The following is a 23129-nucleotide window of genomic DNA, read 5'->3' on the forward strand; positions in this document are numbered from 1 at the left end:
TGCTATAACTCACAAACTCCGATTACTTCGCGTTCGCCGCGTGTACTACCTTTCTCCCGTCGCTTCCTAAACAAATAATGCATTCCCGGTGGGGAGCACCCTAAACTAGGGCACATGCCGTAACGGCCACGCGGCTCTCTCGCTCTGCTACACGGCGAAAACGGAAGTGAGCCCGGTCCCGCAGCCCTCCGGCGACGATGGCATTCGCTTGCGTGTCAGCGGCCGATCTTCTTCCGAAGCGGGAGCGGGAAACACATCCTTGCACACTTTCGGTCGGCGGCCGGCCGACCTCAGTCTGGCGGTGGACTCGGTCCGGATAGGACAACACAGGGCGTGGATCTTTCAGGATATCTCTCTCGAGGATCGACGCTGTACCCGGGAAATCGGCATGGCATCGAATCACCTGTTTTACGTGAGCCGGGCGGACATATTTTCCGTCTACCCCGAGATTCTGCGCGAGCTCATGGTGCTGGAGGAGCTGTTCGGTACCAAATCGATCATCGCCTTCGGACACACGATCGCGGCCACCGATCGGGTGATGCTGCAACTGCCGAGCGAGTTCGAGTGGCAGCTAAAACAATACTTTCGGCTTTTGGAGCAACAGAAACGGATCAATGCAGCGGCCGACCAGGGCATGTAAGTATAATGTGGTCCCGGAAACCGAGGTGGGTGTGTGTGCGTAAAAATAGTTCAATAGCTCAAGGACAGTGTAATTTACGACGGAACCGTAAGGACCCGGCGTTGGCAAGAGGGGGCACTTCGGCGGTCTGTCGCGTGCAATTGAGCGGGAACGCGAGAAGAAGTCGTTCAACGGGTAAACGGCCACGGCTTTGTGGTTCGTCGGGACAGGAAACGGAACAGCCAACAGGGTCGCGGGTTGATTGATTCTTCAAAACCCGTTACCGCCACGCCACGTTGACGTCGACGTTAGATCGTCCGCGTGTCCTTCGTCCTTCACGCGAACGACGACACGACCGCATCCTGTGGGAACACAGTCGCATTGCAGTCGTACGGCACGGGTCACGGCGGCAGCGGCGGCGGTGGTGGCGGCGGAACATTACTTGCAAGTTCTCGAGTGGTTCCGTTTTCCTGACACGCACGCACCAATAATAATTGCCGACCCTATTTAATGGCCCCTTCCCCGTAACGATTGCACACGTTCCGACAGACAGCTGAAGAGCTCGCTGGAGAAGGTAGACCACACGTACTGGGAGGTACGGGCCAAGTCCATCGACGAGGTCGTCTCCACGAGGACGTCGCCCGCTTCTGCTGACTCGAGCTCCACCGCCTACCGCCGGCGGCGACGCCAGTGCTTCCTGGACAATCCGATCGACTTCTGTGACATCGATGCGTACAACCAGTGGCGGCTGGAGGACATTGTGCGGGCCGGCAAGCTGCTCCACAAACCTCCGCTTCCGGTGCGGTTCGACGACGAGTACGAGATGCGCAAAGTGTACTCCATGATTTACGACGTCTATCGGTGTAAGTAGCCCTTAGGCTTCCGCTGTATCCAATCTTCAATCGGGGCTTTACTTGTTGCTACTTCCGGGGGTTCTGGGTGCCGGTCGAGGTCGAGATTCAAACGATAAGCAGTGCGCTACGGTGCCGATTCGTTCTACCTCACATGGGGTCCCAATTGTGTGCGTTTTGCCGCGATTTTTTATCTTTTATCGGGATTCGGGTGGTGACATCGCAAAGTAGCTGATAAACGCCCCAGAGCTCGGCCATTCTAACGGTGTGCATTCAGCAAACAATTCTTTACATTAGCACCTCCTTCCACGGAGCCCTTCTCGGGGAGGGCTATAAAGATGTCACGCAGAAAGGTTCGCTTCGTGCCGGCCACCGTCGTGCCGTGCCGTGCTCGGTCGGGGCGGTCTCTAAAGTAATCCGACGAGCGACCGTGAATTCCTGTGCGATCCTTCGTGCCAGGGGGCAATTCCGGTATCATGCTATTCGCACGCCCTTCGCTAACGGACCTCCGGCTTAAACGGGCTGGGCCGGCGACAACCGTCACGCAAGCTGTGGCGGTGGCAGCACCAGCAGCGGGTCGCTTCCTACCATCAATCAATTCAAACGACTGATTGGGCCACCGGGTATTGGAAAGCAATAAAAAGGATGATATAAATTTTATGACCGGGACACGAATACCCCAGAGCTCGCGGTTTGGGAATAATTTTGTTCGCTCTTTTCCATGTCCATGACCCCCGACTCCGATGTCCGCCCGCGGCACAGTTAAGCTCGTACTTCAACAGGCACTGAAAAACATTCGCTTCTACGGCAGCTACCCGGCGGTAAGTAGTCAAGGTCGATCCGGCCGGCCGGTAGTTGATAGGTCATTGATTGCCCACAGCTTGCGCATGAAACCACTCGCGTATGGTTGCTGCTGTACGATATGTACCTGCGGAAGTTTGTCAAACGGGAACCGGAAACCGTACCGCAGAAGGACGAACTCTTTCGGGAAGCCAATCTCCTCGGTGAGACCCGTATCCGGCTTCGGGCAACCGACTTACTGCTTACGACAAGCGTTTCTCTCTGTGTTTTGCAGACATAGAGCGGTGCCTCGAACAGAACAGCATCAAAATAGCGGCCGCCTTGACGCGCATCCGGATCCAGAACAGTGCGCACAATCTGCAGTGTCTGTTGCCCCTTCACCTGCAGGACGATAAGGTGGCGATCGTCGTCTCAAACCCGATCGTGACGGGCTGGATCAACGTGTTCCGGATCCGCACGAAACTGGAAGCCAACGATACGCTGCGGCGACTCGGGTTCGAGCTGATGGAACAGGGACCGGCACCGGCCGGCAACAAGATGAGTCTGTTGAATCTGTTTGCGCCGCGCGAGAAAACCGAGTACGTGCCGCTGTCGGTCAATCGCTACAAGTGGGACCGCCTCTGTCCGCAGGTGCTGTTCATATACCCGGAGGACAAATCACGCTTTCTCCAGTCACCCATCTTTACCGACCATCAGTTCATCATCCAGGACCGATCGTTCATGATCGGACCGTCGGTGTTCTCGCAGTTGCTGGACTTTTTCGAGGTGCAGGGAGACGTAGTGCAGACGCACATCGCGTCTCCACGATCGACCGCTTACTTGGCCACGCTGCTGGCGAATTGTAATCGGGTGCGAAACTTTGTGGCTTACGGTTGTGGCACGAAGCTGGCCGAGTACCGGGCCTACATGGCCGATCTTGGGGTGACCAATGTGCGCCTATTTGCCGAGCCGTTTGCCGACGTTCCGCACGGATCACCGGTGGTGGACAAGGTGGTAGGCATTTTGGCGAACCCTCCCAGCTCGTACAGTGCGGTCGGTGATCCGATTGATTTGATTTGCAGCCGGGGTGGCGATCTGTCGATGTTGGAGATGCTGTCGGAATCGGAGATGACGGACGACAGTCGGCGGCGGGTGACGAAGCTGCTGGAGGAGCAGCGGGCCACCCTTAAGCTAGCCATGTCGCGGCCACAGGTACAGTTTGTGCTGTACCAGACGCACTCGATCGTGGACACGGAGAACGTCATCATGGTGCAGGGGGCCGTTGAGTACACGAACCAGAAGGCGTTCGATGTGCACTATAGGGCGATGAAGGAGCGCGAAGTGGCGGCGTTGGCCGAAGCCGCCGGCAATACGCTCGTTAACCGGCTGCTGGGCCGTGGTCCGAAGGCAGCCGAAGGGGCGTTCACCGATGCTGGTGATGGTGCTGACGGTGGTGGTGGGGACGGTGGTTTGGGGTCGCGCAGAAACTCCGCCGAAGACGTAAACGTACCGCCCGAGGATCAGTTCGAGGTGGCCGAGCTGCCCGACTTTTGTCCCCAGAAGGACGGCTGTTTGGACTTCCGCGAGGCGGGCGTCTTTCTGTCGCTCGTCAAGCGGAAGGAGGTGATCCGGTTGGACTCGAAGTACCTGATCAAGATTGCCGAAGTGAGGGGCATTTTCGGGGACGCGAACAACGGCCAGCCGCGGATCAACGTGAAGGTGTCGAAGCGCTCGGAGCGCAGATCGGAGGAGCAGGACGCACACGATCTGCAGCACCGCAAGAAGGGGCTTAAGCGCCGCAGCAGCAACATGGATTCGCTCATCACACGGCTCAACACACCGACGCAGGCGTCGCTGAAGCGGGGCCATCATCATCGCATTTCGTCGGTCGAGCACAAGTTTATGTTTTTCGACGCGTACCGCGAGTGGTGCCCAAAGTACGCCAACCGCAGCGAAAATAGCCTCAGCGTGCTGTCGGACGATCGATCGTCGACGTCGGTTGCCGGTGTCCGTGCGCGCACCTGGTGGAAGGCCACGATCCGCTACGTGCTGCGGATGGGTCGTTTGTCACGGCAACACCCGGAGCAAGCGGTGGCCGATCTTCCGCCGCTCTCGTTGAAGCGCTATCACACCGCCGGTTGTCGGTATGGTGAGGAGGGAAGTCCGAAGCGCTTCCGGTGCGCTACCCACTGCAATCGCGTACCGTACCCACTACCGGTTCGGATACTGGAATTTCGACAGTACAACTCTGAGAATAGGTAACGAGCAGGGCGCCAGTTGAAGGGAGCTTATAAGTTGAACTAATTTTTTGCCTTTTGCCAGCTTACTGCTCAAGAGTGAACCATCGGAAATGGAAGTGGCCGCGAAGCCGGTGCGTCTCAGTCGGCAGCATGCGTTGGCGACCAACTATCCCGGTCCACGGGTTCGGTTACGATCCTCGCTTTCCTGTTAACGTGACTGGTGCTGCTGGCCGAATGGAATTCCTGCTGCTGTGTAAAATAAGTTTTCCCGTTTTCAATACGACAATCGACAACGAGCAACGACAACCGTTAATAGCAATCTTGCAAATAAAGAATTGAAATAGTAAAGTAATATTGAAAGTAAATACAGTTTCAACAGACAAACTGGCAACCCTGCCAATGGTGCGTGTGTAGTGGTGAAACGCTGCGTGAACGAGGTTATTTTGATTTCACCGAATGATGGGGAACAGCGGAACGGGGGCTCCACTTCTGTTTTCGGGCATTGAAAAAGCCTTGGATTTTATTTTATCTCGATTAGTTAATAGAGAGACCTACGCTACGCAACGCATCCACGGTTCCGTAGGGCAGTTCCCGTGGACACAACCCTTCTTCGTTGGCCTTTGAAACAGCGGCGCTGAGGAGCTCTTCTGTCCGAACGCAATCGAACAGCTGCTTATTGTTATTGTTGTTGTTTGGGTTCAAAGTGTCAAAGCGCAACGGTGACGCCATGATTGTACAAAACGTAACCCGGAACGGTGCTATCATTATTCAGCGGTACGGCCGATTACTAATCCACGCTCTGCAGGCAACAAGACTGGTCGCCCGCAAGACGACGCCTTTTTCCCGATCGTCACGCATTCCACCACCGCTCCCGGTGAACGTGTCCGGCGCCAGACAAAAGGTATTATTGTGGGAACCGTATAAAACGGGAGCAATCTTTGGTGGGGCCAATCAGTGGACACGCTAATCACGCAGCTCGTAATCGTTTCTTCGCCATAGCAATCATCGAGTGCAGTGCCTCTGCGTCCGCTGCTGTTTGTGGCATCGTTTTCACTGTTTTCGAGCAAAGCGAAGCAGCAAATCGAGAATCCGACCGAGGTGTCCAGCAAAATGGCAGAAGAAGTTGTGCGGTCACTCAACGAGACGATGGAACACGCTGACCAGCTGTTCGACGAGAACAACTTCCAGGAAGCGTACGATTTGCTGCAAAAGTTTCCGGTAAGCGATTGGAGTCGGGACGGATCGAAACTCTGGTTCTCACTGTTTTCACTGTGTTCTGTAGCAACAGGAAACGTACGAGATCAAGTGGCGATTGGCCCGGGTGACTTACTCACTGTCGAAGCCGGCCGCGAGTGCCCGCAAGGAGGAGCTAGTCCGCGAGGCATTCCGCTACTCGGAGGAAGCACTGAAGATGAACGAGGCGGACTTTGCCGCACACAAGTGGTACTCGATACTGCTGGACGCAAAGAGTGGCCTCGACGGCATTAAGGAGCGCATTACGCAGCTCGAAACGGTAAAGCATCACATGAAGCGCGCAGTGGAGCTGAACCCGACGGATCCGACGAGCTGGTACATCCTGGGGCAGTTCTACTATGGACTCGCTGATTTGCCCTGGTACCAGCGGAAGATTGTGTCGACCATCTTCGCCACACCGCCGACCGGTACCTACGAGGAAGCGCTCGAGTGCTTCGAAAAGGCCGAAGCTACCAAGCCCAACTTTTACTCCATGAACCACCTGATGTTGGGCAAGACCTACCAGGCGTTGAAGCAGGCGGACAAGGCGAAGGAATTCATGACGCTGGCCGCCAACGTGGCCGTCCTGAACGAGGACGACAAACAGTGCAAGGAGGAGGCGACGAAACTGTTGAAAAAGCTTTAAACCACGAATGCGACTGCTGGACAGTCCGCCTTCCCGGGGAATCTGGAAGTGCGCTCTCTGCCTCATAGCCACATCGAATAACCTTTTTGCATAAAAGCATATATTTTTTATATTATACCTGCAAAAGTATATGATGAATAAAAAGACTTGAAACCGAAGGAGAGAGTCATCCCCAGCGTGAACAAACGTTCCGAAAGCACCGTTAGGCAACGACCCACGAGGGCCACACGTTAGACTTGGGCGACCTTCGGGCGTTGAGTAGAAAACTCCCTTTGCACTAACGAGGGCTTGCGGCGGTACAGAATGTGTCACGCAAACACAGCGTGTAATGCACAATTGCGCGCATGAGTGAAAGAACCGACCAATATGCGGTCGTGCGGTGAGAGGAGTGGAGCGTGCGGACGTTTCCGATTCCATCGCCGCTACGTTTGGGTTTCGAACTCCGGATTAGTAATCCAGACGGGGCGCACTGGTGTTCGTGAAAACGAGCCGCGAAGGTGGCCCGATTTTCAGCAAACGAACCTCGCACGTCCAGTACGTTCCGATAAACCATTCCGAGCGGACGGTGGTATTGTGTTCCTCGTATCCGTCCGTGAACCGATAACAACCGGTCCAACGTCCAAACAATCTAGCAGCGTAGCGAAGGGCGAAAGTGTGACTAGGCAGAAACCATGTCCGCCGAAGAACTTAAGCTTCTCGATGAGCTGTTCGATAGCTGTGAATACCAGGCGTCGCTCGAGATGATCCAGAAGCTGGCGGTAAGTTCCCACCGGAGGGGCCACGAATTAGACAAAGATGATCAAACCGCGTGCGGTCTGCTTTTAGGACCAGGATAGCGTCGAGGTAAAGTGGCGGCTGGCGCGGACCGTTTTCTTTCTCTCGAAACAAGCGACCGTGGCCACGGAGAAGGACGCACTGGTCCGGGAGGCTTTCGGCCACGCCGCGGCTGCACTCGAGACGGATGGGGACAACTTCGGAGCCAACAAATGGTACGGGGCCATCCTGTCGGAGAAGAGCAACCTGGACGGGGTTACGGAGCGTATCAAGCAGCTGGAAAACGTACAGAAGCACTTCCAGCGTGCGGTCACTTTGAATGGTACGTCCGACCCGGGCATCTGGCATATGCTGGGTCAGTTCAACTTCAAGCTTTCGGAAGTGGGCTGGGTCACGCGCAAGCTAATCAACTCGGTGGCACCTAATCCGCCGACCGCTTCGTACGAGGAGGCGCTCGAATGTTTCACCAAAGCCGAAACGATCCGGCCCGGGTTCTACGCGCTGAACCTGTTGTACCTGGGTAAGACGCACCTAGCGCTGAAGCAACCGGACGAGGCGAAACCGTGGCTCGAGCGGGCGGCCGCGGTACAGGTGCGGTGCGATGATGATCGCATCTGCCACGAAGAGGCCACGGAGCTGTTGGGCAAATTCTGAGCGGCATCGAGTGACCCAGAACCGGCATGGAATTCAACCGGGTTTGAGGAGCTTAGGAGGAGTACCGCGAGTTACGAGTGCCCATTAGAAATGTACGTTGTTATGGATTGACTGTTAATTTATCGTGTGCGATCCATATCGCTAACACGCGGCATGATATTGTCCTTTTAGTGGGGGGGTTTAGATTGCTAACTGGTTATCAGAGCTTTATGAGTTACCGTTATCGGATAGATAGGCGAATCAATCCGCAAAGGGGTGAAGGTTATAGACAGCTAGAGTGCGGCGGGTCAATTACGGAACACCGTTTAGGGGCCTTTACCGATCGCTCATTGTAAATAGGCGTAGAACGAAAGTAGCCAATACGCAACGGTTTATCTTGGACGCGTAAGATAATGGCAAAAAAGGAATAAAGGAATACAAGTCACAGCTTCCAGACTATCTCACTGACTAATGGCCCATCCGGCTAGAGATGCGGAAATCAAACAATGCCTGCGTCACTTGATGATATGTTGGCGAGGAGCGTGTTGGCCCTATGACCACGACGGCACCATAGATAAGCGACCTCTGCCACGATCGTGAGTGAGAGCGCCGGTGCACGATCGTGGGATCGAGTGGGATAGAAAGTATTGACAGCGGATGGCAATGCAAATGATGGTCATGCATTATTTGCGGGTTATCTCACCGCCTCGTGGAACAGGTTCTGCGGTGATAGTCGCCTAGCGTGTAGCCACAGAGGCAGCATTTATGCTAAACGGTTCCGAGAGACAGAGGGAGTTTCCGCTAGCATGGCCGACGTGTTCCAGGAAGCTGATCAGCTGTTCGACGAGTACCAGTTCCGGAACTGCTACGAGTTGCTCGTGAAACAAACGGTAAGTACGAAGCCCCCGGGCGCGCGGTCGGGAGCTGACGATCGTTAATCGCCGGTGCCATTCATTTCACGGTCACCATCAGGATCGAGGGTACGAAACGCTATGGCGGCTGTGTCGTGTGGTTTACTCGCTTTCCCGCGAACTGGTTTCGGATCCGGGCAAGGCGAAACAGTTTGCGGCGTGCATTCTTGAAGGATACGATTACGCCGTCCGGACACTCGAGACGGCTCCGGACGCATCGGCAGCCCACAAGTACTACGCAATATTTCTGGCCGAAAAGTCGGGCATCGAGGGCCTGAGGCAACGTGTCCTACAGTTAAGCACGATACTCGGCCACCTGAAGAAGGCCACCGAGCTGAACGCAGTCGATCCATTCGGGTGGTTCCTGCTCGGTCGATTCTACTACAAGCTGGCGGAGCTGCCCTGGTTTCAGCGGAAACTGATACACACCTTCACCACGGACATTCCGGACGCAACGTTCGCGGATGCGCTCCGGTGTTTCGAGCGGGCCGAACAGGTGGCCGCGAATTTTTTCGCCCTCAACCATCTGCTGCTCGGACAGGCGTACCTCGCCGTGAAGGATGTGAAAAGTGCCAAGCATTACCTCGAGCTGGCCGCCAATCAGACGGCGCCACGGTAGGGTAGAGAATCGAAGAACACAAATTGGTGTAACTAACAGACTTAACTACTTGCAGCACTGCGGATGATCGCGAAGCTCAACGGGAGGCGACGGCGATACTTCGGACCTTATAGCACTCGAAGATCGAGGAATTTGTATCCAAGTGATCAATCTAATGTACTGCGCCTTGCTAAGAAGTAACACCAACAGAGAACACATAATGTCCAGCCCTTTTTGCTGCGTTTATTTTGCTATTATTATTAAGCTACCCCTTGTCAAGGTTGTTTGACTTGTTTGTGGACAATTGGGTTAAAGTTAAGCCACTAATCGCCCTTCTCTACGGTCACCACGGCCGCAGCGCTCGGTTTTGCCAGTCGCACGGGATTGCTTCCCTTCAGTTGATAGCACCAGGTGTTCGGCAGTGCTAGTTGCGTTAGATTGTGGGCTTCCAGCACCTCTTGAGCCACTGTCCAGCAGTGCTTCCCTCGCATGGGACCCTCCAGCGGACAGGCGCCCCACGCTGCTATTTCCTTGATCTTGTTGCGAACACTTTCCATAGCCAGTTCCGGCCGCTCACCGCCGTCCTGAGAAGCCGCCCAAAAGGCCTGAAACTCGCGTGCCAGGAACTTTCGATTGTTCACGTTACCGTGCACCAATCGGACCAGATCGTGTACCGCTTCCTCGGAGATACGCCTCTTCTTGGGGCCCCGCTTGCCCGGTGAGTCTGCATCCTGCTGGTCGCCGTTCGTAGTCGACGCTCGGGTAAAGGAGATCGGATCGGCCGGATCGAACAGCATGGCACGATCGTTCAGTATCTTCATGATAATGTCCGAACCGCTGCCACCGCAGCTGCCCTGCCAGATGCACCCGATCAGCCGTGGTTTGATTTTTTCCGTTTTCTTTTTCATTTCGGCCACAAACTCTTGCTGCATTATCCGAATCTTGGCTTTCTGTGCCTCGGGACTGTTGTCTTCCGTGGGCCCGCCGTCTTCGTCTTCTTCCGCCTGCAGCTCTTCGTCGCTCAAGTGGCCGTGCGGGACGAAGAACTCATTGTCCACCTCGTAGTCCTCCTCCGGGTCGACGTCCTTCTCGTCGTCGCTGCCGTGCAGGGATTCGCCCGGTTCCTCCTCTTCCCACTCGTCGTCGGAGTCGACTTCGTAGTCGAAATAGATCTACAAACAAAGTGGCTCATTAAGAACGGCGATCGCCGTTGCTGGCGTGCCCTCCTTACCTTATCCTGTGCAAACGGACACCGTGCTCTGACTACGGTGCTTCGCTTGCGCCACGTACCACGGTACGGTGGTCGGCGATTTTCTACGAAGAGGAAAAACTTTGCTTTCATCGTTTGCTTCAACACCTCGTGATCCTCCTCGATCTGGTGGTACGCCGAGTCGTCTGTGGGAGAGCGAAATGGTGATCGAAACTAGAAACCGTGTTCGGGAACAGATACACTTACCGACGATCATAATATCGTCATCGTCCTCGTCCACTTTGGTGTCCCAGGTACGGCCGGTTGCGATCGGCTGATGACGCTTACGTTTCAGTTGACTTAGGTAATGATCCTCACCGAAACCTTCGTCAGCCGCCAACAGTTGCGTTAGCGTTTCCTTGGCCGCCGGACACAGCGTCCTCCGGGTTAGCGGTGCCAATCGCATGTCACTTTTGACACAGAACGGCATAAACCGGGCACCGGACAGGGCTCCGTTCGAATCGAGGGAATTGTCATCATCCGACTCCTTGGACGGCGGCGTAGAGTCCTTTGCGATCGGTTTCTTCACGAAAAAGTTTGTGAACGCTTTGGCCACTTTGGCCTTCCGCTTTTCTTCCGCCTCCCGCTCTTCCTCCTTGCGCCGACGTTCCTCGTTCTTTTGATCGATTTCCGATTGGCGGCGTTTATCTTTCTCCTCGCGTTCCTTCCGCTTCTGCTCGTCCCGCTCTTCGCGCTCCCGGCGCCGTTGTCGATCCTGTTCCTCCTTTTCGCGGGCCTTCTCCTCTTTTTCTTCCTGCTGCTTCCGACGCTTATCTTCCCGTTCCTGCTCTTTCAGCGCCAGCTTCCGTTCGTGTTCCTGCCGGCGGGCAATCTGTTTTGCAGTCAGTTTTCTCTTGACGGCTGGTTGGCCATCGGCTGTCTGTACACTCTTTTCCGGGGGAGTGGACATCGTATCGGTGCCTTCCTCATCACTGCTGCTGAGTGTGACGGTGGTGTTTAGTGGATCAGCGGATTGCACAGCCTTTGGTGTTCCCGGTGCTTTAGCAGGTGAACAGTTCCGTGGCGCAGACGTCGCTTCCGGTGCTGGTGGGTCCTCGCAGTCTATTTTCTCATCATCCGAAGGATCGCTATCGTCGATCGCAATGACCGCGTCGGTCGCATCTTGCTCGACCGGGCTTTGCAGATCCGAGATTCGTACAACCTTGGCCACGGGCATATCAACGTGACTAGCATCGGAGGAAGGTTTCCGCTTACGTGTTTCGCAACCGTTCGATTCCGCAACGATCGGTTTCGACGACGACGCCGATCGGAGCCCCTGAAACGACAATCGGCTCTGCTTCAACTTCCTTCCACCTGGGGATCGTGCGATCAGCTCGTCGTCCTCGTCACCAAGGGTAAGATCCACAACACTGTGCATTTTCACGTATACCGGCGGGGCACCGGACACATATGGGACACAAACAAACAGGAACAGGATCACGGCGGTGATCCAAGCGCCGAGAGGTTTTCAATTTTCAACAATCAAACATTAGCGGAGCCTGCTTTGTGTACAAACTCCTTAAACTTCATGAAAAAAAGGACACTAGCGCCAGCAGTTTGACGTTTAAAAGTGCGCGCGCGGATGAAAGACAGTGTGTGCTAAAAGGGTCGCGCTGCACAGACGAACAAGTTTCTCGACCGAAATGAAATCTGCGTTAATTGTTTCATACGACAAAAGCAGAGAACAATTGGACAGAAAATCGGGTTGGCCGATCGAGAAGGTGTTTTTTATGCACCTTAAATTGTATATTAATGAATTTACATTCGAAATTTACGAAATTACAAACTCACGTACAGTACAAAATTATACGGAATATTTTACAGTGTACAGTGACAGTTGTACGGCGGCGAGTGAAAGAGAGTCAAAGAGCGGCCGAATGAGAGAACGCAGACAAATACAGAGAGAGTCAGGTTCGAAAGTCAGTTTGTCAGTCATTTGGTCAGTAAATACAGAGAACGCAGAAATCAAATTTGAACCCATTTCACACTACTTTTCCACTTTTCCGTTTTTCCGGCAAACATTTTTTGACTTTCATCGCGGAAGGACGTGTTTTTCGCGATTCTCTATTGTGCGGTAGCGAAACCGGCGGCAAGTGTCTGCGTGTGTGTGTGAGTGTGTGTGGTTGCACGCTTTGTCGTTCGTTACAAAAGTGAGCTGTTCCGTGAGCTGAAGGTTTGAAAACATTCTTGAGCCAGATAAGAGGGAGGCATTTTTAGACTCAAAATTCGCTGGAAGTTTCGTGGAATCGTGAACACCGTGGAAAAGCGGAGGAAAAGCGTGTGGAAATTCAAACATCGAACAAAGTAGGCTCGCGCTCACCGCCGTAGCGAAGTGGTCGCACATCGTTTCCGCCGCTAAACATCTTCAGCATCGTCCGTGACGGTGTGAATTTGTTAGGAAAAGCATCAAGTAGGTGTGTAGCGTGAAGGAGCACACAAGACCCGCGGGCCAATCAGGATACCGCCCGGATGGTGGCCACACAGTTCGTCACGCACGCTTCTGTTGAGTCACCGGGTGATAAGAGTTCATGTAACTGTTCCCGCCTTTCAATGACGAACCAGTCCAAACGTGTTGGATAACGTCGCGTCGCATCGTAGCAATCCTGTTCACTTTGGCATTCAAAACGTTGCGCGATTTTTGTCGTTAAACAGTCGATTTGAAGGTTTCATTGTCCACCATTTTGCAGTCCGCCAGGGGTTTCGTTCTAATCCGATTTTTTATCCAACAGGGAGGTTTAAAACAGTGAAAAAACCGAACTCAAAAAGTGGCGCCCATTAGGTCGTGATAAAGTGAAGCAAGAAAAGAGAGACTGAAGCCGTTGTTGGTGTGTGGTGTGTGGCTCGCGGTGTGCAGTTCCACTCCCTTGCGATTGATTTGTTCGGAAGCAGCGCCACAAAAAAGGAAGCACCGTAAGGTTAAGCGATCGAACGAGAGAGAGAGAGAGAGAAAGAGCGAGTGCGTGAGCGAGGGGAAAGCCGGGAAAACAAGGAACCACACCGAGAGGCCGAGTTCCCTCGGTTTCGCCCCCACAGCAGCCAGCGGTCGGATTGAGTGAGGAAATCGGCGCGCGGAAAACCACCGAAAGCAACAAGGTAATGCACCCACCACCACCCCAATCCGCGTACACACACACACATCTCTCTTACACGCGCGCCGAGTGGAGCAAGCAGTAATGGGAGTTATAATTGCCCAAATGCGCTCGCCGTGGCCGCGCTGGCGGCGGCCAATCGTTATTAGGCGCGTCGGTGAACTTTACCGAAAGCTGGGGAAGCATAAAAAGCAGGAAAAAATCAAGACATTATTGCGGCGAGGCCCCCATCATGTCCGGTGTAATGTACGGAGGTGAAAAATATGCACGGCCAGCCCGGACCGGTCCGGCCCGGGTTGGTGGCCCCACGAACGGGCCAGAGTGGGCCACAGTTAATTGCATTTTTGTTAAAATATTTCCCAAAAGCTGTCGTCCTGTGCGCTTTCGGGCGAACGTTACTTGGATGTGCCACTCCAAAGCCTCCCCGATCGAATTACGCACCAGGAGTGCGCCACGAGGTGCAAAGAGGTGCGTTGCTCATTGACAGAGGGGTGCTGACGAGGGCGACGACAACGCCACCGCCGCCATCGCGCTGGTTGCGTCGTCGGGAAGCCATAACGCAGCGCGCCGTCGGAAGGGAGATCGAACGGAATTGAACACCACCGGGGCACCGGGAACCGGGAAGGAAGGAAAAAAGCCCGATGCTCGGTACATGAATATTATAATGAAGAGAGGGGAGAAAACGAAGCGCACCAGGGGGAAACGGCCGTGACAATATGGCCAGCCACAGGACCGCGCGTCAGCGCGTGTATCCGGTCGTCCTGCTTCGTGCGTGTGTTGGTTGCGCGCACATACAACAAAAAAATCCAATCAGAACGAGAACCAGATCCTTTTTCCGACCGGCAATCGAGAGAGGCAGCAGCGTCACCCGTGTGTGTGATGTGCATTCTTGGTCATCGTAAAACAAGGGGTTCACCCTCGGTACGCGCTGTGTGCGTGTGCATAGGGCTTCAACCGACCAGCCGACCGACCGGCCGACGGATGGTGAGGATACGTTTTTAATGAAATCCTGGTCGGCGAACGGAAGGTCTACTTAATGGGAGCGATGATAAGGATGTTCGAATTTCCTACAGCGAGTGACAGAGAGAAAGCGCCTGGAGCTTGAAAAATGCATGCTAATCAAAGAGTGCGGTGCTTTACGACTAGACCGACGGTCAATTGGGTCACCACCACCAGCAAGCGGTGCACGCATGAAACACTTCCCGAGAGCGATCAAAGAAGCCCACAGAAGCTAGGCGTTTCTATGGCAACCGCGTTCATGTCGAGGCAATCGAAGCTCCATTTTCGGAACGGCAAACATTCATTTATCATAATTTAGCATAACACACACAGTTCGAAAAGCGCATCCCATTGACCTGTGGCACTTTGGCCATCAGACCACCTGACACCTTGATCGGATCGAACCGAACGGGTGCCCGGGAAGGGTGTGTGTTGATCGTCGCTGGGAAAGTGCCTCTCTGCGCCGGCCGGCCGTCCGGCCATTATCGCCATTTCGTAATAAAATCTGCGGCCTCGCCCGTGGAACAAGAAGTAACAGCAAAACAGGGCCGCGTGAGCGCGAACGTGCTAAAAACCCACCGAACGGTACACACACGCGCCCAGCCCCCGGCCTCGGCCCTGGGCCCCGCAGGTGTGTGGGGCCTCCTAACGGGGCATTTCGGGGCGAAAGAAAAACTCTCGACACTCGGAAACCGAGATCGCGCCGCTATTAAAGCAGCTCGCCGGGCCGGGCCAGCGGAAGGAAGGAAGTAGCGGTGCGTGCGGTGCGCCGTAGACTCTCTCGATTATTAACAGAAGATTATCCCCCCGGCCTGCCCCTCTCGGACCCGGGCCGCTTTCTTTCGCGGGGGGGATGCCAGTTCCGAAATTTGAATCCCAAAATCGGTGCGCCGATCGAGAAATGCAGCAGCTGTTTTATGACCCCGGTCTGGCCCCGAAATGATTACACTCCGCGCACCACTTCATTATCACTCGGATCCTCATCATCATCATCACCCCCTTCTTCTTCATCCCGTGCGTCGTCTTCTTATCGCGGAAAAGCGGGCCACTCTAGCCCACTAGCTTTTCATTTGTTTTACGATCGACGGCGATCGACGGCACGAGCGACACCTTTCTGCCGGGCAAGATACTCCCCTCCTCTAATTGGGCGTGGATGACACCGATTGATTGGCCGTCGGGAGCGCCAATCAATCACTGCGCGTGATGAGTCACCCCGCCGGAAGGTCCGGACTCAGAACAAAGGGTGCAACGCTACGCAGAGGCCCTCTCTGGCGTGCCGTCATAAAGGCCCCGGGGGTGTTGCGATCGAGCGATCGCACCCCAAACGTGGGCTCCCCATCTTCGGAACACACACAAAATCAGCCATCCGAGGCGAACGCGCGCCCGCGCGGGTGATTACGACGGACGGACCACATAGCGCACCCCGTGTCCATCCGTCCGGGTGGATACGCCACCGTGCGCGCGCGCGCGCGGAGAGAGCAGCAATGCGCAAGCCGAGCCGAGGGCGCGCGTGCCGCAGTCAGGTCAATCCGTCAGCCAGCCAGCTGGTCGGTCGGCCCCCGGAAGTGTCACTGAACCGCGTCACCAACGCGCGGCTCTTTCTCCGGTCCAGTCCGGTCCGACGCTTGGAACTTTATTGGACCGCCGCGCGAATTTCTCTCCCGCCCCCCGGGTGGTCACTTTTGTCTGTCTGTCTGTCGGAAAATTTGGAAATTTGTTGTGGTGGAAAATTAATACAGTTTCACCCCTTGGAGAGGTTCGCGGATGGCCGCGCCCCAACGGTGGTTGAATTTCAAAAATGGTGCCCCCACAAGTGGGGCAACCCCACCGCCCCCCGTGTGTGTGTCTATTGGTCCTATGCGCGCTCGGACGTAATGTGGATCCCGCTTCGCTGTAAACACCCCGATGTGAGGCAAGCCGATTGTGTGCGCTGCTGTTGTTGTGTTTCGGTTGTTGTTTCACAACCGGCGGCCCCGATGGGCGGCCGATGATTACACCCGGGCGGCCCAACGGTCGGTGTGGGGGCCACCTGTACACCGTGTGTCGCAGTCTCTTCCTGTTTGTGGATTTCGAAATTACCCTAAAAAATCTGGACGCCATCTGGTGGTCAAATGGTTGAACCCCACGGGCAATCGATACAAAAATCGTCGAGAAAGTCCGTCCCATTGTTTTGTGGCAGTCCCGGCCCGAGCCGAACAACAAATAAATCTCCTAATCCCCGGGCGAAGTCCTTCTGCGTGTGCGTGTGTGACGCACGCAAAGATCGAGAGTCTGCGAAATCCGTTCTGCCGTTCGCCACGCCACGCCGCGAACGGATGATGATCCGAAGGCAGAAAGGGAGGTGATGGTGGCGGTGGTGCGGACGCGTATTCAGTAGGGGACACGCAGGCCAACAGAACGAGCCAAGCAACAGCAACCCCCGTTGGTCGGTGGTCGGCAGAATCCTGCCACCGAGAGTCACCCTCGTCGTTTTTACCAGTTCCGTTTTCAACAGAAACCCAGAACCGCATCCTCTCTGTTTCCATGCTTTCACACAGACGCACACGGGGCCCCAGGACCTTTCACACGACACGAGGACGCACACGAGGAATGTTTAAATTTTTGTGTGTTCCTCGACTCGGAGCGTGTGCCAAACAACGGAAAGGAAAAAAAAACTGGCGGCCCTTTATGACCTCGATGGCCACCGCCGCCGTTCCTTGATCCTTCAGCACGCCAGACATACACACACACACACGGAGAGAGAGGACAAAACAAATTTCTGGCCCTGGCGCTACAGAAAGTGAAAATATTTTTCATTAATTTGCGCATAATTTAAATGGCCTGGGCTGGGCTCGGCTGCTTCTTCGGAGAGGTTTAAGGACCGTTGGGCGACCGTTGTGTGTGTGTGAAGGCGAAGTGTCCGCCCCTTCCCCTCTTGTCCGTGGTGGTGGTGGCCAATAATTCATCTTGGAGCGCTCGGCGATTGTTGCCGCCGCGGCTCCTTGTTTGTGCCCCAGGAATGTGCTCGGATTCGGTCAACTTTTTTTTTATTTACCGGTGGCCGGAAGTCCGGGTCCGGGAGAGCCAGCCCGCCCGCCAGCCAGCCAGCGTGTTGCGATTTTATTGCACTTTTAAATAGCTTCGGTGTTGTCGGTGCGAAATTTTATGATCTCCTTTTATGCGCGTTCTCCGACGTGGCTCGGATCGGTCTTCCTCCGTCTCGGTGGCCACCACCGGAGTTTTCTCCGAGGCCCCCCAGCAAACCTCGCGGTGGCGCAACCGTTCAAAATGCGTTCAAAAACCTTGATGCGATTGGCTTATCTACCCTCCCGGGGGGGCCCAAATGGGAAGGTTCCAGATAACACGGGGAGGTCCTCTAACCGTTTTTGAGGAGGCCATTTACCCCACCACAGGCGTGCGTGTGATCGGCGTTGTGTGGCGTACTCGGTTAACAGTTATTATGATAATATGTGAGAGAGAGCTATAGGAGGTCACCGGGGAGGGTCCGTGGGCCACCGGCGCCCCCCACACAACAACATATGGGCTTTCCGGGGTTTTGAAACGCTTCAAAGCGCACCACCACCAACGGCAACGGATGATAAAAACGCAGAGCGCACGCCGGGACCTTTCTAATAACCGCGCACAACGCGCAACCATCTGCCGCTTAGCGTGTCCGTGGCGTGCTCTCTCTATGTTCCTCTGGGGGGTGACATATGACGCGCTCGTTGCGCTTCTGACGGGTGCATTTTTACGGGATCGAGAAACGAAGGACATGTGTTGCCATGCGCAAGGCCACGCAGCGTGCGCGCATCCTGAGGAGTGCAGGACGGGGCTCAGCGCGATCGGTTGGATTCGGGATTTGATCCTTTTTTTGTTGGCCGTGGTTCCTTACTTCGAAAGCTGTGTGGGCCGGTCGGATGAGAGAGAGAGGGCAACGGGGGTGATAGAGAGGGAATCGTCAGAAGCGAACATCTGTTTTCGACGAACCTCCGACTCCTACGAGAGACCCCTCGGTGGTGTAACGGAAAGGAACACCACCACACAGAGAGCCGGGCGATGGTCTGGGTTTTAGTTTCGCGCGCGGACCGTATCTTTTTCAGGAGCAACCAGGAAAAAAGGCTGTTTATTTTTTACCGTTTCGATTCGTAACAGTTTCGGGTGAAGTACGGGCGCCATTCCATTGGCCAGTTGGTGGTATCTGCATTCCTTTTCCTTTCCGAGGCCTTCGTTACAGTCGTTCCCGCCTCGATAATTATGGGAAATTTATGTAAAACAAGCTACTCCACTCGAGACCTCCCCGGGTTTTGGTCCTTTTCCTCCGAGAGGAAGTGCAATGCAGCGTCGACGGTGGCGTGGGCCTGTGGTGTCAAACGTCAAAAGGTGGCAGCCTCGTCTTCATGGATACAGCAGCAGCCTTTGGGATCCTTCAATTCGGGAAGGTTGCTGGTCGGGCTCGGGATGTGGCTCGCCTGCTGTGACTAGCAACACAGTTTTTTTCGTTTCTTACGTACAGGGTGGTCCATTTAAGATTCTTGGTGGTCCATTTGGGTATAAAAAACGGCTTAATATTGTTCGATGCTTGAACATTTATTTGAAAGGTTCATTAATAAGATTAATTGGTGAAAAATAATTTCATCCAAATGTCCACCATGGATGGTTTGGTAGTAGGAACCACAGGTCCTATCTACTGTGTCCTTTCGACTGTATGTGGTCCTATCTCGGCAATGGCAATCTGAATTTCGGTCTTGAGGTCGTCAATAGTTGCTGGTTTGTTCGCGTAACATAAATACTTATTGTGGTTTTCACTGTATCGCACGTAGCGCCGTCCTTTTGAAACCAAATGCTGTCCAAGTCCTCAGCTTCAATTTCGCCGAAGAATCCAATCAGCCAAAATCCGCACCAAACCGTCACCATAAAGCGTCCCATTTCGTAAATTTCAAAGTTTTTACTATATGTTCACATTTTCCAGAATAAAGTTTGACGTTTTAAAAGTCAAGTAATCGGTAGTTCAAGAAAAGAACGCTAGATGGGTCACCCTGTACTATGAATTTGAGCTGCACTTTGAGCTCTGTTTTACATGCTAAACGAATTCTATCTTAATTTAAGTTTAATTCTAATTTCAATCCTGCCTATCTATTAATTGTATGCCAGTTGTCTTTCTGGGTTCCTTAGCGTTAAGCCCTTAGCGAAGATTTCCTCTGGCACGGAAAAGAAGAGTGTGTGACCCCGTGGTGTAAAGGCTCAGAAAAGGAGTCTTGTGGCCCTGAAAAGAACCATCGGAGAAGATGTCCCATGTAACCTGTTCCGGGTGTCCACAGCCACCCAATCGTTCGCTGACCGCCACCGGAAACTAACAACCCAGTGGTCCATTTGACTGTTTTTGCGTTCCCAAGTCCATTGGAAGCCTGCTGGGGGGCGATTGTCGTAAAAAAGTGGTCTAATTCGTATCGACAAAATGGCCCCGGTTGGGAATGGCAGTTTACTCGTAGCTGGTTACGTAGCCGGCCGCCATATAATCCATTGTAATCGTCGATGGGTTGTCGGGGATCATCCGCCACGTGCGCCACGCTCTAGCCGTCGTTGTCGTTGCAAAAGTATAAATGCATTCGGCGCTCGTGTCATCCGGTGGTGAGCTCTGTTCCGCTGGCCGCGCCGAGCAACAGTGTGTGCTCGGCTTGCGCGGTTTCTAGGTTTCCGATTCCGATCGGAGAATTCGAGCGCGTCCGAACTCCGGCTCTGGCTCCGGCTGTTGCTGCTGTTATGTTTGTGTTGTGGCCCCGCGTCATCCCACCGTCACGTCGTTGGGGGGGGACGTTGTGTTTATTTGCCAATGGAAAACCCAGTCCCGTGCTTTGTTTTGTTTGCGGAGTCCGCGGACTCGCTCTCGAGTTCGAAAATGAAAACCCGGGATCCACATTATTCGCCCCGAGCACGCGCGCCGCCAAAAAGCAATCGGTGCATCGGAGGGACCGCCGTGTGGGTGTGTGCGTAACAGCCCCACAAACGGAACGGAATTTTATTGTAAAGTTTTATACGAACCGAGAGACATCAAGCCTTTCAGCGGGCGCCCCCACATGTGTCCGTGGTCTCATCATGCTCACGTTGGTTGGTGTTGGTGTGTAGATCGATGATCGGAGCAACAGCAGCAGCGGCAAAAGCAGAACGCAAAAGGCAACAGCAAAGCATATGTGGCGCGTACGCAGACCCTCCCCGCGTGTTTACGACCGCGTGTGCGCTATGCTCCGTTGTCGCGCTGTATGATCACCGACGGCGGCAGGCGGGATGGGTGCCTGATCACCGCGCTCTGTGTGTGTGTGTGTTGGCCAGGGGGCCCCCTGCCAAACGCGCGCCAGTAGCTGGTTCTTCCATTCTCAACACTTTCGTGTTCTGGCGCGCCTCGCTGGTCCCGTTCCGATCGAGCCGCGGGAGATCGAGCTTACCGATCCGCTGCTGTTGCACCGCATCAACGGGATTAGGTTCTTGGCATTACTTTTCCGATATTCCCGAAATGTAGAATAATGATTGGCACGAAAGGTCGCGCGTCGCCCTCAACCTAAAACTCGGTGTTGTGACGCGCGAATGTGAATGTGTTTACATCAACATTCAGTCCAAAACGGCGCGGTCTCCATTATTGACTGTGTTCTGGTCGCCCGTTCTCGAGCTCTGGTCGACCAATCGATATCGGACCCCGAAATCGTCGTCGCAAGCGTCATGACCTCTCGCGCGGGGCTACTCGATATGCACATACATTTGGCTTCCCGCTGCGTGATAATTACCCGCTCCGGTGCTCCGGTGGCCTTTAGACCACGCGGAGACCACGCGGACCTTCCGCGCCGAGTGTTACACCAGGCAGTGACGTTAATGTGTGCTTCGCGTAGGATTATCGTGGCTCCGTGATGCAATTGTATCGGTGGGCCCACTTTCCCGCCTTGAGATCGACCGGCCAAGTGCCGGGCTCCTTATATTGATTTAACACTTTGCACGCTTTTGCGCGCGCCCAAGAACTCGTGCTGATCCTTTGAAAGATGGAACACCGTTCAACACATCTGAAGACTCCGGCCGACGAAGGATTCAGTGCTCATCAGCGGGCAGGGCGAGATACGGCACATACCGGCGAGAGGGTCCTTGCCGAGTGCGCTCATCTTTCTTTTGTGGCGCGACCCAAATGAGGCCCACTCGGTGATACACACACCTCGGATCCGGATCCCGGAGAAGAGGGCGCACTTGAAAAAAGCGCTGAACTTTGCATAGAATGCAACTCGAGTGGCGCAAGCAAAAACCCGGTATCGATTGATCGTGAGCCGAGCCGTGGGGATGCCTCTCTCATTGGCCATCCAGACCGACCGGCGGGCCGCGTCAGCAAACCCGAGAAGAGCGCACTGTAACCTGGGGGGATATCCGGATGCTGCTCCTGCTCCTGATGATGATGATGACGATGGTGCTTGGAAACAGAAGAACTGCTCATTCAACATATTGTCAAGAGGAAATTGAATAATGAGAGGACGAGAGCGAGCGCGCGCACCGCGGGGCCCCGGGAAAGCCCCGGGATTGTTTCTCATCGGCCGCCCGGGATGATGAGCTTGGGTGGAAAACTCACCCACTGCGCTACGCGCACCCCTCGCGGCTTTTATTCTCCAACTTCGGACTGAGCTCTAGCGGCCAGCGCGCGAGATAAAGAATACGAATATTTTATTGAGAAGATTCAGAGACCGGGAGAGCGAGTGAGAGAGAACAGTATCGGAAAGAAAGGGTGCCGCTTGTTGGCGGAAGTCACACAATAGTAAAAGGGCGCGCGAATGGCGAATGTAAAATCGCCGCAACTTAAGGACACCCGGCCCGGAACCCGCCGCCGTCGGATAGGAAGGCAAAAATACGACGGTTACGACGGGCTGTTCTGTTTTACGATCCCCGCAGCTCGGCGTTTGCTCTCTAGCGCCACAAGGACTGGTTGTAGATATTTCACCGGGGTTCATTAGGCGTCGTAGTATTGCTGGGGTCAATAAGTAGCGGGACTCGGAAAATTTAGATTTTAAGGCCGGGGACACCTTTGACAGTGAATAGTTGAGACAGGAACCGAATAGATTTAGAAGAGTAATTGTTTGATCTAGTATTTGTAAGACTTAACTCATGCCGTTTTCATTCGACATTTGTGACCTAATTACAATACGATCCTAATTACGATCCAATCAGAGACATATTTTTCAATACTTTCATAAGAAGTAAACCGCTGTGATGCCAAATCCATGTAACGAAGTAAATACTTGTCCGATAGAGCAGCATCTGGTGAATACAGCGGGGTGGTTAACAGTTCTCATCCGACATTTTCGGGATAGGTTTTGACCGGTTTTGCGGTCGATGTGTGATCGAGCGTTTTCATGTTGAAAAATCGGCTTATCAAGTCTTTTATCCCATTCTAGTCGTTTTATGGGCAAAATTTAGTTTCAAATGCAATAATTGTTGTCGATAGCTTTGTACATCAACAACTTTATTAGGTTTTAAATGCTCTTAGGAAACCACACCTTTGAGAT

The 23129-nt window shown here is 54.2% G+C and overlaps 6 protein-coding genes across 6 annotated transcripts in view; 5 read left to right on the forward strand and 1 right to left on the reverse strand.

Annotated features, from left to right (window-relative positions):
* Positions 1-388: 388 nt before the first annotated feature.
* LOC128268389 (uncharacterized) lies at positions 389-4702 on the forward strand. The gene is made up of 6 exons (XM_053005462.1): positions 389-636; positions 1169-1482; positions 2233-2291; positions 2351-2474; positions 2546-4508; positions 4573-4702. Exons 1-6 carry the CDS (start codon positions 389-391, stop codon positions 4700-4702), a joined length of 2838 nt encoding a protein of 945 aa, XP_052861422.1.
* A 483-nt stretch (positions 4703-5185) lies between these two features.
* LOC128275749 (regulator of microtubule dynamics protein 1-like) lies at positions 5186-6527 on the forward strand. Its single transcript, XM_053014362.1, has 3 exons — positions 5186-5391; positions 5490-5708; positions 5773-6527. The coding sequence occupies exons 1-3, from the start codon at positions 5218-5220 to the stop codon at positions 6367-6369; spliced, it is 990 nt and encodes a 329-aa protein (XP_052870322.1). The 5' UTR covers positions 5186-5217; the 3' UTR covers positions 6370-6527.
* Positions 6528-6883: 356 nt separating this feature from the next.
* LOC128275760 (regulator of microtubule dynamics protein 1-like) lies at positions 6884-8217 on the forward strand. Its single transcript, XM_053014374.1, has 2 exons — positions 6884-7127; positions 7195-8217. Exons 1-2 carry the CDS (start codon positions 7041-7043, stop codon positions 7795-7797), a joined length of 690 nt encoding a protein of 229 aa, XP_052870334.1. The 5' UTR covers positions 6884-7040; the 3' UTR covers positions 7798-8217.
* Positions 8218-8433: 216 nt separating this feature from the next.
* LOC128268029 (regulator of microtubule dynamics protein 1-like) lies at positions 8434-9500 on the forward strand. The gene is made up of 3 exons (XM_053005025.1): positions 8434-8666; positions 8749-9302; positions 9362-9500. Exons 1-3 carry the CDS (start codon positions 8583-8585, stop codon positions 9417-9419), a joined length of 696 nt encoding a protein of 231 aa, XP_052860985.1. The 5' UTR covers positions 8434-8582; the 3' UTR covers positions 9420-9500.
* Positions 9501-9559: 59 nt separating this feature from the next.
* LOC128278116 (chromatin assembly factor 1 subunit A-like) lies at positions 9560-11993 on the reverse strand. Its single transcript, XM_053016779.1, has 3 exons — positions 10742-11993; positions 10517-10680; positions 9560-10457 (listed from the first exon to the last, which is right to left on the reverse strand). Exons 1-3 carry the CDS (start codon positions 11910-11912, stop codon positions 9609-9611), a joined length of 2184 nt encoding a protein of 727 aa, XP_052872739.1. The 5' UTR covers positions 11913-11993; the 3' UTR covers positions 9560-9608.
* Positions 11994-13449: 1456 nt separating this feature from the next.
* Positions 13450-23129, forward strand: part of LOC128269389 (RNA-binding protein 24-B-like) — a 35163-nt gene continuing 25483 nt past the window's right edge. Inside the window, exon 1 of the mRNA XM_053006840.1 lies at positions 13450-13627. The gene's annotated coding sequence lies outside the window, so the exon portion shown is untranslated. The remainder of the gene's footprint in view (positions 13628-23129) is intronic.

The sequence above is a fragment of the Anopheles cruzii genome, chromosome 2 (genome assembly GCF_943734635.1).
Source record: "Anopheles cruzii chromosome 2, idAnoCruzAS_RS32_06, whole genome shotgun sequence".
Lineage (NCBI taxonomy): Eukaryota > Metazoa > Arthropoda > Insecta > Diptera > Culicidae > Anopheles > Anopheles cruzii.